Source organism: Canis lupus, chromosome 33, assembly GCF_011100685.1.
Source record: "Canis lupus familiaris isolate Mischka breed German Shepherd chromosome 33, alternate assembly UU_Cfam_GSD_1.0, whole genome shotgun sequence".
Lineage (NCBI taxonomy): Eukaryota > Metazoa > Chordata > Mammalia > Carnivora > Canidae > Canis > Canis lupus.
In genome coordinates, this window is record NC_049254.1 from 14,145,806 (window position 1) to 14,165,325 (window position 19,520).

Consider the following 19,520-nt stretch of genomic DNA (forward strand, 5'->3'; position numbering starts at 1 on the left):
CCCTGTTTACTGCAGCATTATTTACAATAGCCAAACTATGGAAGTAGAAGCAGCCCCCGTGTCCTTTGATAGATGAATGGATAAAGATGATGTGGTTGTGTAATATTCACAACCGTGAATATGTGCCGTATTATTGGTATGTTATTCAGCCGTAATAAAGAATGAAATCTTGCCATTTACAACAACATGGACAGATCTAGAGAGTATAATGCTCAGTGAAATAAGTCAGAGAAAGACCAAAACCATATAATCTCACTCATATGTAGAATTTATGAAACAAAACAAATGAATAAAGAAAAGAAGGAGGAGACAAACCAAGAAGCAGGCTATTAACTATGGAGGACAAACAGATGTTTACCAAAGGGGGAGTGGGTGGAGGGATTAGGGAATTAGGGGATGGGGATTAAAGAGTACACTTCTTATGATTAAAAAAAAAAAAAGTGATTAAAAATAAGTAAGTAAAGCTCAATACCAAGAAAAAAAAATGTGAACAGACCAATTACTAGTAAAAGATTGGATTGGTAATAAAAAACTTCCTAACAAACAAAAGCCCAGGACCTGATGTCTTCACTGGTAAATTCTTTCACATGTTGAAAGAAGAATTAATACTAATTCTTCCCAAATTGCTTTCCAAAATTGAAGAGGGGGAACACTTCCAAACACCTTTTACAAGGCCAGCATTGCCCTGATATCAAACCAAAAGAGAGAAAGAGAGAGAAAAGAAATAAAGAAAATTATAGGCCAGTATCTCTAATCAATATGGATACAAAAATCCTCAAGAAAGTATTTAGCAAACTGAATTCAATGATATCTTAAAAGGATCATATGCCATGATCAAATTGGATTTATTCCAAGGGTACAAAGATGATTCAACATTTGCAAGTCAATGTGATACACCACATTAACAAAATGAATAATAGAAATCATATGATCATCTCAATACATGGGGGAAAAAGCATTTGACAAAATTCAATATCAATCGATGATAAAACTTCTCAACAAGGTGGATATAGAAGGTTGTATCTCAAGATAATAAAGGCTGTATATGAAAATCCCACAGCTGACATCATACTCAATAAAAAACAGATTTTTCCTCTGAGATCAGGGACAAGACAAAGATGCCTATTCTTTTCACTTTTATTCAACATATTACTGGATGTCCCAGCCAGAGCAGTTAGGCAAGAAAAAGAAATAGAAGGCATCCAGATCAGAAAGGAAGAAGTAAAACTGTTTTGCTTTGCAGATAATATAATAGCACATGTAACAAAACAAAAGAAAGAACCACTAAAGATTCCACCAAAAACTATTAGAAATCATAAGCAGTAAAGTGGCAGGATATAAAAACATACAAAAATCAGTTGTGTTTCTGATAATAACAAACTATCAGAAAGAGAAATTAAGAAATTCCTGGGGCACGTGGATGGCTCAGTCAGTTAAGCCACTGACTCTTGATTTCAACTCAGATCATGGAAGGCAAGAAAAAGAAAAAGAATAGAAATAGATCAGCTATCAGATCATGATCTTAGGGTCCTTGGATTGAACCCCAAATCTGCTTGTCTCACTCCCCCTTTGTCCTCCCTCTGCTTGTGCTCTCTAAAATAAATAAATAAATCTTAAAAAATGGAAAGGAAACAATCCCATTTACAAATGCATCAAGAAGGATAAAATATTTAGGAATGAGTTTAACCAAAGGGATGAAAGACCTGTGCCTTGAAAACCCTGACATTGATAAAAGAAATTTAAGATGACACAAATAAAATGGAAAGATATTCCATGTTCATGGATTAGAATAATTAACATTATTAAAATGCCCATATTACCCATAGTGTTTTACAGTTTCAGGGAAATCCCTATCATAATTTCAATTGCATCTTTTAGACACAGAACAATTTTAAAACTTGTATGGAATCACAAGACACCCAAAATAGTCCAAAGAAATTGAGAAAGAAGAAAACTCAGTGCATCATGCTTCCTGATTTCAAACTGTATTATAAAGCTATAGTAATCAAAATAGTATGACATTGACATAAAAACAGACACATAGATCAGTGAAACCAACTGCCCAGAAATAAATCCACATATATATGGTCAATTAATTTATGACAAAGGAGCTAAGAATATACAAGGAGAGTTTCTTTAATAAATGGTGTTAGGAAAATTGGACAGCCACAGGCAAAAGAATGAAACTAAACCACTTTCTTATGCCATACACAAAATTATCTCAAAATGGCTTGAAGACTTAAATGTAAGATGTGAAATCCCGAAACCATAAAGCTCCTAGAAGAAAACAGGGGGTTAGCTCTTTGAAATTGGTCTTGGCTATGAAATTTGAATTTGACAGCAAAAACGAAGGCAACAGAAGCAAAAATATATAAGTGGGACTACAAACTAAGTTTGTAGTTTAGGGCAAACTAAAAATCTATTCAGCAAAGAAACAATAAAAAAATGAAAATGCAACCCATGATATACGAGGAAATATTATTAAATCCTATATTTGATAACGAATTAATATCTAACATACATAAAGAACTCCCACAACTGAATAGCAAAACAGAACAAAACAAAAAATATGATTTCAAAAATCAGAGGAACAGAGAAACAGAAACATGCAAAGATGCTCAACATCATTATCAGGGAAATGCAAATCAAAACAACTATATGATATTACCTCACACCTATGAGAACATCTAAAATAAAATTAAAAAAAAAAAAAGGAACAAGCGTTGGCAAAAATGCGGAGGGAAAGGAGTCCTCATGCACTGTTAGTGGGAATGCAAACTGGTGCGGCCACTGTGGAAAACAGCAGGGAGGTTCCTCAAAAAATAATTACTGTATGATCCAGGAACTCCACTACTGAGTATTTATCCAGAGTATGAAAACACTAATTCATAAAGATACATGCACCCCTATATTTATTGCAGCATTCTTTTTTTTTTTCTTGAGATTTTATTTATTTATTCATGAGAGACAGAGAGAGGCAGAGACATAGGCAGAGGGAGAAGCACTCAATCCCAGGACCCCGGGATCACCCCGTGAGTTGAAGGCAGACGCTTGTATATTTGAAAGTTGCTGAGAGAGTAAATCTTAAGAGTTTTCATCTCAAGAAAAATAAAATTTTGTAATTATGCGTGGTGATGTTAACAAAACTTATGATAATCATTTCACAATGATTGAACAAACATCAAATTACTATGTTGTACACCCAACACTAATGCAATGTTACGTGCCAATTTTATCTCAATATAAATATATAAATAAGTAAGAAAGAAAAATCTATAAATACAAAGTGAAGAAATAAAGTGTTAACCAAGCCATTTCTATTGCCTAGAATGCTCCCCCACCCCACCTTAACGTACAATCTGACAGTGGAAAATTAATTACTAATTTTAAGCTAAGGCAGAGACCAAGAAATGCTACTTTTTCAATAAAATCTACTCTGCTTTCATCTGCCTATCCCTCTCCCTCCCAGGTTTAAGAAATTTGAAGGGTCATAGAATTGTGTGTATATAGGAAGTTCTAAAACCAACAGCGGTTTAATTGCTTAAGACCAATTTAGGGGGGGTCCCTGGGTGGTGCAGCGGTTTAGCGCCTGCCTTTGGCCCAGAGCGCGATCCTGGAGACCAGGGATGGAATCCCATGTCGGGCTCTCGGTGCATGGAGCCTGCTTCTCCCTCTGCCTGTGTCTCTTGCCCCTCTCTCTCTCTCTCTCTCTCTCTCTCTCTCTCTGTGTGACTATCATAAATAAATAAATAAAAAATAAAAAATAAATATTTACTAAAAAAAAAAAAAAAAATTTAGGGAGGCAAGAAAATTCACTGTGCTGGTAAAGGGCCCCAAAGAAGAAAACCGAAGGAGGCTAGAAGGGGCTGCTAATGCTCATGATGTTCCTCCCACTTAAGGCAAAAGCTTAGGCTCCCATCTCGGGCCTGTGGAAGCCACGGTTGGGCGAGGCTCAGATTTCCCTTCTCGAACTTGCCCTTCAGCTGTGAGGAGGGCACCTACCTGCAAACCTCGGCAGCAGCACTTTTGGGATCTGCTGTGGCATTTACAGCCAGGTCACTGCTGGGCCAGCTGGATCTGGCCGTTCCGCCTAACCCGGGCTCCTTTCCAGGCAATCCTGCTGCTGGAAAGTGCTCGGAGGTGAGCTGCGAATCTCAAGCCCCTAGTCCATCCCCTCCCTTCACCCTTTCCTTTCCGGGTGTCACACTCATACTGTGGTCCAACAGCTTTCCCTGCCTGATGCTGCCTGCCCTCCCCCCCCCCTTTGTCTTTCCAGGTGTTGGGTCCAATACATCTCCTGTACTTCTAGAACTCCATCCTGGCCTCTGGTTCCTGGAGAAGCTACCCCAAGTCACATTTTGTTTCTTCTCTCTAAAAATGAAGATACTATATCTGTCATTAGGTTTGTACGAATTAAATAACATCTATACATAGATCCTTGAATATAGAAAGCAGTCGAAGATAAAGTGGAGCAGGTGGATGGGGGGTGCAGGAAAACTGTACCTTCTATAACGGTTGTAAGTTCCTGGTCTTATGTCCTTTTTTTTTTTTTTTTTTTTTTAAGATTTTGTTTATTTATTCATGAGAGACACACAGAGAGAGGTGGAGACACAAGCAGATGGAGAAGCAGGCTCCCCTGCAAGGAGCCTGATGTGGGACTCGATCCCAGGACCCCAGGATCATGACCCGAGCCAAAGGCAGATGCTCAACCACTGAGCCACCTGGCAGTGGCTTATGTCCTCCTTCATAGCACATTATTCTGGGTACTAGAGAGAGAAAACTGGATGAGTTTCCACATGCTGGAGGGACATCCAGGGAAGATAATGCCCCACGGGGACTGGCCATAGAACGACTGTGGTCCGGGTCACACTCGTGTCCCTTTCCAGTGTAGGAGGATATTCCCAGAGGATTTTTCCTAGGAAATGAAAAGCATATTGAGGCCCCTTGCAAAATGACATTTCCAATTGGCACCAACGACGTGCTATCATGAAACACCCCGCCCCATAGTCCTGGTGGTTATTTTGATGTTAAAGGAGAACAGATTGGATTGAGTCAGCATCTCTCTTGAATATTCCAAAACCAAGTACTGAGATCAAGGGATGCGGGGGGCTCTCTAATGTCTCCTTAAAGCGACAGCGCCTCGCTTAAGAGCTTGCACGAAACAGGCGCTCAACAGGTGTTATCCGACTTAACGGCCGAAAATCACGGCCCGAGTGAGCCGATACACCCCAAGCCCCGCGCAGACACTTGGAAGAGACGAAGAACCATCCGCCCTTGGGCGCGCCAGGGGCCAATGGGGTGCTGCTGGCAAGGACAAAGCCAGACCCCAGCAGAGCAGGAAGGCCTCGGTCTGTTCCAGACGACCCTGCCTGCAGGAGACAGAGGGAGGGTATGAATAATCCGCAGGGAAAGGAGAAGAAAAGTCATTAGCAAGCGGCATTGTACACCCCCGCCCCCGCACAGGTGGCTCCTCCCCCTCCCTCGGGAGGACAGAGGACGCGGCCCTCAGGCTCCCTCGCCGCCAGGGGGCGCCCCGCGCAGGTGGGGTGGAGCAGGGGGTCAGAAGCGGGGGACCAACCCGCCTAGGTAGGCGCCCCGCTCGGTGAGAAGCTGGCGGAGCAGCTCGACCCACGCCTTGAGGCCGCGCCGCTGCTGAGGGGCTCCGCCTCCTCGGGGGCCACAGCCCGCGGGGAGCCCCGGCAGGACTAGGGCCGCCCGGACGCAGGTGGCTTTTCTAGGCCTGCGTCAGCTGCACGGCGCCGCAGGGGGGGCTAGAAGGTGACCCTGGGTGTCCCCGGCCGCACCTGGGTGGGGCGCACCTGGGCGGGGCTGCACCTGGGGGGGCCTCACCTGGGTGGGGCGCACCTGGGCGGGCCTGCACCTGGGGGGGGCCTCACCAGAGGATGCGGAGGATGCGAGTGGGGCCCCAGGTGGCGTGTGCCACGACGCCTCCGCTCGCGCCTCCGCTGCAGTCGCCTGGGTTTTCGAAGGGAAGACGGGGCAGGGCAGTGTAAGCGACGGGTGGCGCGTGGCGCTGGGCGCTCGGCTCCAGCGACGCCGTCGGTCCTGCCGAGAAGTCTTCCCGCCTCTTTCCCGTCACCGGCTGGAGAGCCACTCGGTCCAGGGGCAGAGGAGCCGCGAGCTCCCGAGCGCCCCGCCCCCCACCCACGAGCAGGTGCTGTTCCCAGCACCCGGCACCAAAGGGAGCCCTCGGGGCCGGGGGGGGGGGGGTCTGTGCAGCCAGAAACGAGGAGTGGGGGGTTCCCGGGGGGCTCAGCGGTTGAGCGCCTGCCTGCAGCCCAGGCTGTGATCCTGGGGACGCAGGATCGAGTCCCGCGTCAGGCTCCCTGCGTGGGGCCTGCTTCTCCCTCTGCCTGGGTCTCTGCCTCTCTCTGTGTCTCATGAATAAATAAAATCTTAAATAAAATAAAATAAAGAAACGGGGACTGGGGCTGTCCGGTGCCGCGGCCCTGTGTCCCGTAGCCGTCCGTGCGCGGAAGGACGAGCGCGTGTGATCGCAGCCGGGGCTCGGGCGGCCGCGGAGGAGGGGGAGGGGGCGCAGGGCAGGGCCGGGCAGGGCAGGGCAGGGCAGGGCAGGGCAGGGCCCGCGGGCCCGGGGCGTACCTGGCGGCTCAGCTCCCTGACGCAGCGCTCCAGCCTGCGCGCTCCGCTGCGGGCCTCGGCTGCGCGGCGCGCCTCGTCCTCCAGCTCCCCTTCCAGCTCGCGCACCTGCGGGACGGGCCGGGACCTCAGGCCGCAGGCGGGCCGGGCCGCCCTCCCCCTGGCGGGGAACGCCCGAAGGAGTGGCGGGAGCCGTGCGGTGCGGGCTGTCGGGCCCATCGAGGCCCCGCGGCCCGGCTTCCTGCGGCTCCCCGAGCTACGCGCAGGCACGTGGCCAGAGAAGCAGCCGGCGGCGCGCAGGTCGAGGCCGGGCCTGAGCTCCCCGCCCGCAGCCGCCGCCCCCCCCCTCCCCCCACTCGAGCCGGGGAGCCCGGGGAGCCCGGCCGCCAGCGGGGGGCGCTGCAGCGCGCAGCCGGCCTGCAGGGTGCGCGCAGGTCTCAGGCCTGCCCCGAGGCTGGGGACACCGCAGCGGCAGAGCAAACATCTCCCCCCTGGACCAGCACGAATTTTAAGGGGGGGATACACCCAGCAAAAGAATGTTCCATGGTGGGAAGTGATTTGGAGGAAAAAAACAGAAAAGGGGGAGAGTGTTGGTGGAGGAAGGGTGCTGGCTGCTTCTCGTCTTGCCCTAGAAGTCCCTGCTCTCTTCCTGCCTTCTTGACACGAGTGCCACCCTCTCAACAGAGCCTTCCTGACTAGCCTTCCAAAAGTGCGAAGTCCGGGGGATCCCCGGGTGGCCCAGTGGTTTAGCCTCTGCCTTCGGCCCAGGGCGTGATCCTGGGGCCCCAGATCGAGTCCCACGTAAGGCTCCCTGCATGGGGCCTGCTTCTCCCTCTGCCTGTGTCTCTGCTCGTGTGCTCTGTGTCATTCATCAATCAATCAATCCTTTAAAAGCATAAAATCTTTTAAAAAAATAAGTGCGATGTCCAATGCCCTGAGGCATGAACGTGCCCGCACTGTGTGACCCCATCGCTGACTGCCCGCCTGCCTCCCTCCTTGCTCTTCCTCAGGGAGGGCAAGTCAGCAGGTGTGCAGGTGCTTGTAGATGAAGGTCATTAGAAAAGTCTTCGACGCCCCTATCATCGAGGAACCTAACACACGGCTCTGTTGGTGAGACTAAGACGATGAGGCCCCCGGTCAGGTCTTCTCAAGTGTGTGTGGTTTTGAGTTGATTAAAAACCCCTCTGGGAAGATCACTATTACATCAAATCCTAGATATCATAATTTCACCTGTAAATATTTCGTTAGGTGATCCTAACAGAATAGTATTATGATTATGTTTTCAAGAAAATTAATCATAATTCCTTAGTACCAGCCTGTATCCGGAGCTCACTGCGACTGAGTTAGCACAGGGTCCAGGCCTTAGTGGTGGACAGACAGAACTGGAAACCAAGTTAAACCCTGCAATCTTAAATTTGAATCAAAAATACCAGTATCATTCTTATGTTTTTTTTTAAGGCACATTTTAAGTTAATTTTATACCTATATTTTCTCATACTAAAAATCTTGGTTCTTATGCAATAAAGGTTAAATAGTTGTTGGTTAAAGGATAGTATTAGTCTTACTGAGAGTGGTGACGAGAAGGTATTGTTATTTGAAGCTAGGAGCACAGTTTGCTCAATGTGCTAATTTTTTTCTTTGGTCTTTAGATGTATTCCATGAGGGATGTACAAAACACCATGTTTAAAAGTCACTGGGAATCATTCTTCTATGTTTTATGCACCCTCCCCCCAACCTGATACCCAGTTAGCTTCCTTTGTTTCCATTTGTGTTAACATTTTAGGGATTGATTTGTTTTACTCTTAGATTTAAACTTGTTTTTTTAAATTATGAAGCGTGTAAATGTTTTATATGATTTTACAACAATCAAAACAATGGAATGAGGTTCAGAAGATCTCCTTTTCATCTACGTGTTCTCTTCCTACGGGGAGCTATTTTTATTAGTCTTTGTCTTATCCTGTCACGCCTTCCTTTTGAAAATACAAGCACATGTGTATGTGTACTTGTCTTCTATATTTCCTTCACCCTTGCACAAAACCTTGTAGACTCTACCTATTGCCTGTGCCTTTTATCACCCTTGTACCACTGGATGAGATCTTCAGAAACTACTACAGAGCTCCTCCTCATTCCTTTTTAATCAGCATCTTTACCTGGATGTAGCATGGATGTGCATTGGGATTCTACGGCACGGGCTAGGCCATAAATGCGCAAAAGCAATACTGTATTTTTCAGGGCCCTTCTGAACCATCGAGTCCCTGTCAAATATCCTTCCTATCCTTCTAATATTTGTCACCCAGCTTGTCCATAGTCATTGAAACTGGTTCAATACTTTAAAAAATTGTGTTTTCAAGAGAGAGCTTTCTAGTTGTTGCTAAGTTCTCTGAAGGCAGGTGCTAAGTCATTTCTATCAGCCCTTCTTATATCTTCACTAATCATTTCTTGATCCTTGATTTAGTTGTTTCCCTTCCACTTTTTCTGGCAGAAAAAAAAAGCGTGGGGGGTGGAGGGGACTACTCTGCAGAGGAAATAACAGGAACAAAGGCACAGAGGCAAGACTGCGTGGGCGTCCCTGGAAATGGCAGGGAACCCTGACTGCGGGGAGCCCGAGTCGGTGTGGCTGAGCGGGAGAGATGCCCTCTCACCTAACAGCAGGAGGGAAGGCCGACTTAATCCAGTTCAGGAAGAGTCTTGGCTGAGGGTCAAGCAAGAATGAATGAGTAGATTGAGATCTGACACTTGATGATCTAGAAGTGCTAGATGCAGAAGTGGTGAGAGAGGGAACATTTGGAGTGATATTCCAGGACAAGACGGCCATGAATTGGGAGCTGTCATGACTCCACGATTCCCCATGCAAACGCCTACCCTCGATTCTAGCTTCTGGATCTGCTTTCTATTCCCCATCACTGCAGTCTGTTCAGCTTCATCCAGCCTTTTTTGTAAGTCTTTAATTGTCTGCTCCATATTCTTTCTCATCCTCTCCAGGTGGGCACTGGTGTCTTGCTCCTTCTTTAGTTCTTCGGCTACGTTTGCTGCCTAAAACAGAGAGAAAGGAGCTGAGCTAAGCTGGCAGCCAGCTGACCTTCACATTTCCACCCACAACCTTCCAGTCGTGATCTGACTAGATGGCATGCCCTCCTCCGTGTATTAATCTCCTCCACTTTTCTGTCCCTAACATGGGCCACCCTGGAGTTTGTTAATGATATGGCAATCACGATGACATCTGCTGCCAGGGAGACTGGGGTGAGGGGGAGCAGAAACAGGCCAGAGAGGAAGTACTGCATGAACAACGCACAACACCTGTATTGAAAGAAGAACGATGACCACCTAAAGCAATAGCTTTGAACACACCAAAGCTTGGGACATGTCCTATAAGATCACGCACCAGGGAAGTAGGGAAGGGTGCCTATGAAAATCTTTCACATCTCACTTTTCTAATTCTATGATTCACAACAGCAAACAAGTTTAGGCTCCAGGAATTTGGCAGCTACAGATGCTCTCATTGCCAATAATCTGGCACAAGGAAGGTTAATTCTTGTTTGTGAAGCCTGCTCTTGGCTTTAGCTATGTGTACAAGGGCTTGATGTCTCGACAAAATTATTAAGAACTGGTTCATGAATCTCTCAGCGCATTTAATGTAAGAACAGTGTCCTCCCAGCCAAAGCTTCTCTGTCTATCAGGTTACCAACCATCTGTATAATTTAAGTGTGAGACGTCTGTGCAGATGGTGAGGGCAAAGAATGAATTATGGAGGCAACTCTGGGTTCTGCTAGGTAGGCCTGGGACTCAGAGCTGAACTATTAGAGAACTGGAAGGTGGGGGAAGAGGTAGTGAGTTCATTTTTCAAGTGTCAAGGAAATCTTATAAAGGCATGCTAAAGCAGAGAGTCTTCATAATGTGACTGCATACATTCCCCAAGCTGAAGCAGACACTCTTTTTATTCCTTTCTCTCTGTGTGGATTTTCATAAATGTTAAGCCACATTATTTTTCCCTTGGCCATCAAACATCTTCAAGCTTTCACGCACCTCTTTTCCATCACGGAGCAGAAATGTCTCTGCCTTGATACCAAATGGCTGAGTGATAGGCACGCTTCTCTATTCTTAGAGAGGGCTGGCTTCTATAGCAACCTGGTGTCCATGATTTGGTGCGAAGGTTTTGTTTAGCTCCTCAACTGCCAAATAACTCAGGCAAATCTAGACACAAGCTCTTCCCCTCTTTTGAATTTTAAAATGACTGATATAAAATCTAATTAAATGTCTTGTCTCCCTAGTTCCCATACCCTTTTCATCAAGAGGATCAGCTTCCATCCACACAGCAGAGTCAGGGCTGCTGCACAGAGTTGGGTATTGATGGACTACACGGGGTCACTTGATGGGGACGGAATGAGTGGAGGCTGCAGTTAAATGCACACTCTGCTCAGCAGGCCTGGGACCTACAAGGCCCTCCACCTCCCTTCGCTAATTTTTATTCTGAGTGTTACCTTCTGCTTGCTATGCCCTTTGAGAGAAGTGCTGCATCTGCCCACAGAGGGTCCCAGCGGTGGCCTTTCTTCAGTTCCCACAAAGCTCCAGACAAGGCTGGCTGCCAATGCTGAGCTTAGTGCCATTTAGGAAAAGCACCCCCATGAACAATTTTACACTTGCAAATAAAGAAGGCATATCAGCCCTGAAATCCTTCTTTACCAGCCTGATTGCGCTACTCAAACAATAGTTATGGGTTGTAAGAAATAAGTGAAATAAGCTTTTCTTTCCAGATCATCATCATCAAACCGTTACAGATGCTAGGAAAATAGCTATTTGTAAGGATATACAGGAAGAATTGTTTCTAGACTCTAGATGTATTGATTCACAAGTGGAAAGTGGCTTAACTGTAAAAAAAAAAAAAAAACAACTTCTTGCTTTCATAAGGTTTTGCTTATAGCAATTCAACTGTTCCTTTTTATTGTCTGAGTAGGTTGGAAGGGAGGAGCTAATTGGCCTAATTTTTCAAAATGGGAACAGAGAGGCAGAGGGGTCAGCTAACCTCCTCCTGGCTATATGGAGAATCAATGGAGTTCTTTTTGACTGCAGATCTGCTTCTGCCCTTTGGCTACTGCTCCGGTCAACTCTGGAAGACAGGAGTGGGCAAGCAGTCAATGGACTCACCTCAGTGGCTGCCTTCTTGGCCTTCTCTTCTGCATTTTGACACCTCTGCACTGCCTCTTCGGCTTCTTTCTGCATCCTGGCAACATCAACCTCCAGTTTCTTCTTCTGGCTGAGGAGGCTAGTGTTCTAAAGTGGAGCAGCGCTCTCATTAGGCAAGTTGAGACCAGGGAGGCAAAAGCAGACTGGTCGGTTGAGGACATGCAACAGGAATGGACTCTGGCCAGGAGCAAGTTCTGTTCTCAGCTGCCGCAGTCAGCAAAACAATACTTCCCACCCCAGGAAGCCACACTAGACAACTCCCCTTTGCCAACAAAGGCATATGGGAATAGAAAGTACTTCATCTGTTAGAAGTTCGATATTAGAGATAGTTTGTCTAATATGGGTCCAGATAATCTACAAGTCCCAAGCGTGTGTTTGGTTTTCAACTTGTTGAGGAGGACTGGTTTCTGCCTTTTGTTCTCTGATGTGGTAGGAGAAAGTGTTCCAGAGTGCAATTAAGGGTCAGCAGCAGACATTTGGGGAGCAGGAAGGTGGGGAATAAAAATCAGTTGCCTGCATGCTGCTCCAGGAAAACCAAAACCCAAACCCAAACCAGAACTTCCCTTAACCACCTCCCTTTCTATCTGTCTTTGCAGTGAGGTGGCGGGAAGTGTAGCTCAGATGAGCCTCATCCCCCCAGCCCTTAGGAACCCATCCTCGGGAGGATGCTGGGTATTCTGTGGCTACAACTGTCCTAATTCTTTCTTTCCTGGGTTGTGACACTAGAGGCTGAGACTCCTTTTGCTGCTATTTGGCCCATGTTTGAAGCACAGCTTTTCTGAGGGTGTGAAACCTTAGCACAGAGAATGTAATATAAAAAGCACAGGTTCCTATTTTTGATTTCTCTTCATTGTCCTTTCACTTTTCTTTAGCTAGTGCCTCTCTCAGCAGCAGGACGGTACCTTGGAAATAGAGAGATATTCCAGCCTCCCACTGCCCTGCTTCCTCAATGGCATGAAGCATCTTCATCGAGGCTGCCATGCTCTGTCCTTACAGAGAGCTAGCTTCTATGCTCCCGGGCCCAGGCTTTTCCTGGGGTGGTGGTGGTGATGGTGGTGGTGGTGGTGGTGGTGAGGATAAGTGTATTTTACTGGAATATTTTCTGGGTGCTCACTGCACATAACTCCACAGAAATTCTTTCTTCATAAAGGAAGGTAGAAATATATGTGCCTACTTATTTATACATGGAATCATTTAAAATCTGCTAGTGAGATAATGGTCAAAACTTTTTCAAGCTGAATGACTCTAATTGGTTCTTTTGGGGAGGAAGAGTTTTAGGAGATACTGTGCAAGAGGGCAATCTAGATTGTCACAGCTCAGGTTTGAAAAAGAACACGTGTAATCAGCTGAGAATAAGTTTGGCCTTGTATATTTATTCTAGGCTTAGAGGTCTGGGGGTGCAGAAGGGGCGAAGAAGGTTCCATAAAAGATACACTTTGTTATCAAAAGATTGACAGCATGCTATTAATTGCAAGGTGCCCCCATGTGATTAATGTTGGGGAGAGGTCCTTGTGAGCAGTGTAGTATCACCTGGATGTGCTGGTCAAAGGGAGCATTCATTTGAAAAATCATTTGGTTCCTGCATCCCACTGCAGAGATTTTGATTAAGTAGATCTGAAATGAGACCTGAGAATTTGCATTTTTTCTGTTAGTTTCTGTGACACACTGAAAGTGTCAGAAACTCTGCCCTAGAGATCAGGTTTCCATGGCCTAATTTTCTTTTTGTTTTTCCAATTCATCTCCTCCTCTCTCTGTCTGCTTTTGCTCTGCTTGATGTCCTCAGCTCTCTCTGGGCTAGTGGTTTTTCATCATATTGGGACCCACTGGTGCATTATCAGTTATAATAGGCATGGCAAATGATTTATTACCAATAGCTAGATTAAGTACTACAGATAGATGATTACTTTTTAAAAATTCAATATCCTACTTTATAAGAATCCTGCTCATTATATTTTAGATAAGGACTCTTAAGAGAGAAAGAAAATGTTGAAGTGAGCCTTCTGGGAATTATGCATAACATACAGCCTATTTGTTCCATATCATATGATATCTAAATAGAGTTGGGTCATGCACAATGTTTTGATGGACCCAAAAGTCAGACTGGGCACAAACTGATTGCAATGCCTTGCAACTGGTACATCCCTGCCTTGTCCTTCCTTTTTCCCAGTATTTCTCAATGGGGACGAAATTGGCATTCTGGAAGGGGCACTTCGTTGTGAATTGGGGTTATCCTGCACCTAGGACAATATTAGTATCTCTGAGTGCTGCCAACTAAATGTCACTGGCACTTTCCAGTCACTGTGGCAACCAAACTGATTCCACAGACATTTCTAAATGCTTCAGAGTACGGCAGTTCTGCCTATAGTTGTTTTAATCCACTCTTCAAAGCAATCGCCAGAGTATACTTCCTGAAATGAAAATCTGATCATTTCACTCTTAGCTACTCAAAATTCTTCAGTGGATCCCCATTAGCTGCAGGACAGAATTCAAGCTGCATCAGTCTCACACTCAAAGTTCCTGGGAACCTGGCTCCCCCTGCCTCCTGGCATCGTTTCTCTGATCTCTCCTATCCCCGCCCCACCATGTTCTAGTGAGTATAGCAATTTCCCTCAATAGCCCAAAGCTCCTCCTCCCCCATGCTTCTGTCCTTGGCTTCACAACTCCAGTTAAGCATATTGTGCATCCAGTGAGGTCTAAGACTGTCAGGAAAGGCTGTCTGCAGGGATGTGCTTGCCCTGACTCTACACTCCAGCAGTGCACTGCAGTTCTTACCTGGGGCTTCACTTTTTAAGGACAATGGAGTTATTCTGCATGTATATCTGCTCAGGTTATGGTGGGTGCCCTATAAATGTTGAATGATTCACTGTACACATTTGTCCTAGCCACAATGGTTCCTCCTGATTCCATGAGAATGGCAAGCAATCTAAGAATTCTTGCTTCGTGTCACTTACATAACCTTCCATGGGAAACCAGACTCCTGACAGCTCATCAAATCTGTCAGCAGCCACTTAGAATTGTTAGAAATCTCCTGGCTCTGAGGCAGGAACATTTTTTTTTTTTAATCCTGGGATGCTTGGAGAGCATGTGACTTGGAGGAAATAGGAGAAGCAGGCAAGTGGTTCTGGTACACCAGGGAATGTTCATGTCTCCCCAGTATCCTGGCTATCAATGCTCTGGGAGTTCATTCTTTTGGACTAGTGTTATGGGCTAAATTGTGTCCCCTTCAAAAGAGACATGCTGAAGTCCTAACCCTGTATCTCTGAATGTGACCTTCTTTGGAAATAGGACCTTTATAGAGGTAATCAAATTAAAATGAGGTCATTAGGAAGTGTCTGAATCCAATATGACTGATGTCCTTATAAAAAAGGGAAATTTAGACACAACTACCAACAGAAGAAAGATGGTGTTAAGACAAGGAGAGAGAATGCCATGTGAAGGCTGAGGATTGAAATGATGCATCTATAAGCTCAGGAACACCAAAGATTGCCAACAGACCACCAGAAGCTAGAAAAAGGCAAGGAAGGATGGATTGACCTACGAGATCCAGAAGGAGCATGGCTCAGCCGACACCGTAGTTTCGATCGTGTGGTCTTCCATACTGTGAGAGAATCAGTGTCTGCTGTTTTAAGCCACTCAGTTTGTGGTCCTGAGTTATAATAGCTCTAGGAAACTAATACATCCGGGCATGAAGGAAGAGTGTGCCCACTGCTCTGCTGCCAAAGACGCTCCCTGTGTCTTATGCCATACCCAAGGCTTCACATGACAACTATGTATGGTCTAAGGCTGAACAGTGGGTGGAAACTGTTGCCTTCACACAGCTGGTGCAGCTAATGGGGAGAGCTTATGGGCCTCACCTGGGTATGGAAAAGATTGATTCTCTCTGTGGCCTGCAGGAGTTCTTCCTCTGCCAGCCTGCGCCCACACTCTGTCTGCTTGTACAGGGACCTCAGCTCCTCTAGCTCGGACTGGAGAAGAGAGTTGTGCCTCTCAGCCATAGCCACCTGCTCCTTCAGCTCACTGTTCAGGTGTGTGCTGTCATCTAGCTGCACCTGAAGGTCCTGCGAGAGAAAACACAGGCCTGGGGCACAGATCGCTCTGAGTTCAATAGGATATGCACCTGCATGCATGCTCCGAGCAAAGCTCCACCAATTTAAATTTAAGTATGTTCCTACTCTTTTGAAGAATTAGGATTTGTAGCCCTTACTTTTATTGCTCAACACAATCTCTTAGTCTGTTTACTCCATGCCCCCATATTACAATTTGAAATACCTTGACCTGGGTCTGAAGCTGGCCCAGGGATTTGGTTGCCTCTGACACCTGCCGGTTGGCGCAGCTAAGCTGGAGTTCCATCTCACTGAGGTCCCCTTCCACATTCTTCTTCAGCCGGGTCACCTCAATTCTGCTTCTAGTTTCAGAATCCAGACTAGACTGCAGGGAGTCAATAGCGCATTGCTTGTTCCTCCTAATTTTAGAATAACATTCAGGGGAAAAAAATCATGCACCCAAATTAAGAAAGGTTACCTGCTGTGTACCTAATAGTTTAGGAAACAGAAAAAATTAAGAATCAAGAACAATTCTGGGTAATTAACAAAATGAGTCTAAAGGGTTATCATTTTAGAAACATTGAGGTTGGGCACCTGGGTGGCTCAGTCAGTTAGATGGTCAGTTCTTGATTTTGACTTATGTCATGATCTCAGGGTTCTGGGATTGAGCTCTACACTCAGGGAGGAGTCTGCTTGAGATTCTCTGTCCTACCCTCTCCCCCCACTTGCATGTTCTCTGTCTCTCTCAAATAAATAAGTAAATATATTTTTTAAAACATAGAGGTTGAAGGGTTAGGTTAATGAAAGTTAATGAAAGCATCATAACAGGTTAATATTCCCAAGACAACTTCCCACAAGAATCATGGAAATTACCAGAATCTTGTGAGGTTCCAGTGGGGCAGACTTAGCCTTATCTAAGATGCTCTAATGTATAGCATAGAGCAAACACCTGGATTTCCTAGAGTGGCTAAGGATGAAGGAAGGATGCTCTTCCAATAGCCATAATATTTAAACTACTTTCAATGGTGAAACATGTCTGAACAAGGTAAGAAAGAGCACTCAGGCTGAAGTCTCAAGGACCACAATACTGCTCTAATGGCCTGTAGATGCTTAGCTCTTCTAGAATAGCATGGTTATCTTTCTCTAGGAGTTGGAGTATAGTCAAGGGTAGGCTGAGAAAATCAACTGCTGTTGTGACGATTCAGTTGCTTCAATATTCCTTTATAACAGCAAAGCCCTATGCTAAAACCGTGTTTGCAAAGTGGGAGAATGTAACACCCAGAGTTAGCCCCTCTCCTCTGCTAACCCCATGTCCCTGGGCCGCACAAGTTGAGATCAGCTTCTCATGTCTATTCTTAGGTCCTGGCTTCTGTTCAGCTTGCAGTTCAGAATTCTATAGGGATGCCAGTATATAAAGTTAACAGAGACTGTTATAGCTGAATATGTACCTCTCCATTTATATGTTGAATCCCTAAACCCCAGTATTTCAGAATGTGATTATCTTTGGAGATATGTCCTCTAAAAGAGGTGATTAAGGTAAAATGAGACTGTTGGATAAGGCCTAATTCATTCCGATTTATAGTCCTTTAAAAAGAGAAGATTTGGACACACACAAACACACCAGGGATGCACAGAAGACCATGTGAGGACACAACAGGAGGATGGCCATCTGTAAGCCAAGGAGAGGCCTCAGGGAAAACCCAACTTGCCAACACTTTGATTTTGGACTTCTACCTTCCAGAACTGTGAGAAAATAAATTTATGCATTTAAGCCACCCAGTCTGCATTTGATTATGGCAGCCCAGGCAGGCTTACACAGGGACTCACACTCTCAATACCAGTAAAAGCATTAAGGCACTTCTTTGTCTTATATTGAGGAAACTTATTTTTGCCACAGCTGACTCTCCTCTTGCAAAAACACTAACGCATCCCTTGTTTAGTGTCAAAATCCTCTGTAGAAAGATACATCCTATTTAAGCAATGTTTCAAACTGTACTTTTCTACAGTTGTTTATGAATCTTCATGAGTGCCTGCAGACAATAGAAAGTGCTGTGGTTTCAGAGGCTTGGATATGATACAGGTCTAGAGAATGGCCTCTAGACAATCAATACATTTCATGCATAGTCATGTTTTAAAATGAAAACTCCTCCAAGTACCTTTTAAAAAAAAATGAAGCACTCAGGACTAGGACAATACAGTAAGAAATTCCTCTCCTTACCCTCAGAAATGTGGAATACAATTTGAAAAAGGAAATCAAATGCAAAAAAAGAAAATCAATATAAAAACTTAAAAAGGAAAACCATCAATAAAACAAAAAGGCAACCTAGTGAATAGGAAAAGATATTCTGCAAGTGATATATCTAGTAAGTGATTAAGATCCACAGTATATAAAGAACATACACAACTCAACACCAAAAATAATAATGATAATAATCTGATTACAAATGGGCAAAAGATATGAACAGATATTTCTCCGAAGAAGACATACAGATGGCCAACAGACACATAGACAGATACTCAACATCACTCATCATCAGAGAAATACAAGTCAAAACCACAATGAGATCTCGCCTTTCACCTGTAAGAACGGATAAACTCAAAAACAAAATATAATAAGGGTTGGTGAGGATCTGGAGAAAAAGGAACCCTCATGCACTGTTGGTGGGAATGCAAATTTGTGCAATCACTATGAGAAACAGTATGGATGTTCCTCAAAAAAATAAAAAATAGAATTACCATATGATCCAGTAATTCTACTACTGCTTACTTACCCAAAGAAAACAAAAATACTAATTTAAAAAGATAAGTTAGACCCTTATGTTTATTGCAGCATTATATACAATAGCCATGATATGGAAGCAACCCAGTATCCATCAACAGATGAATGGATAAAGAAGATGTGGTATAGCCTTCAAGGGGAAATGGTGGAGTAGGAGGACCTTATGTTGACCTGATCCCATGGATAAAATGAGGTAACACCATATCAGTGTAAATAAACCAGAAAATACACAGACTAGCAGAACCAACTCTTTACAGCTAAAAGTAGAGAAGAAACCACATCAAAGAGAATAGAAAGGGCAGAGACATGGTTGAGACCTAAATGGACTGATAGGTTTGTCCACAGCAGTGAGGAACATAGAGATGAATGAAACAGACCCTCACACCAAGCACCCCAGGCACGAGGAACCTGTATGGGAAAGACAAATCCCCATACTTTTGGCTTTGAAAATCAGAGGGGTATGGCTTCATGAGTTCTTACAATTGGGCTTAGTACCTTGAACTGTGAAAATCAGTAGGATGGATTCTGGGAGAACAATAGAAAAATGAATTCTATCCTTAAAGAGACTGCATGACAAACAGCCCCTCAGAGATATGGCATAGAAGCAGCAGTTTGAAAAACATCTTGGCATCAAAATTGTCAAGGAAGAAGTCAAACTTTTACTCTTTGCAGATGACAAGAAACACTGCATAGAAAATCTGAAAGACTCCACCAAAAAAATTACTAGAACTAACACATGAATTCAGCAAAGTTGCAGAATATAAAATCAATGTGAAGGAATCTGTTGCATTTCTACACACCAAAGGAATCGATCCCATTTGCAATTGCACCAAAGACAATAAGATACCTAGAAATAAACCTAACTACAGAAGGACAAGGTCTATACTCTGAACACT

General features: G+C 44.8%; 1 protein-coding gene across 1 annotated transcript in view; it reads right to left on the reverse strand.

Annotated features, from left to right (window-relative positions):
- MYH15 (myosin heavy chain 15) overlaps positions 1-19,520 on the reverse strand; it is a 154,184-nt gene that overhangs the window by 16,541 nt on the left and 118,123 nt on the right. The window contains exons 34-38 of the mRNA XM_038582731.1: positions 16,072-16,264; positions 15,657-15,860; positions 11,764-11,889; positions 9,484-9,654; positions 6,625-6,729 (exon numbers count right to left, since the gene is read on the reverse strand). Of these exons, the coding sequence (XP_038438659.1) occupies positions 6,625-6,729; positions 9,484-9,654; positions 11,764-11,889; positions 15,657-15,860; positions 16,072-16,264 (799 nt within the window). The remainder of the gene's footprint in view (positions 1-6,624; positions 6,730-9,483; positions 9,655-11,763; positions 11,890-15,656; positions 15,861-16,071; positions 16,265-19,520) is intronic.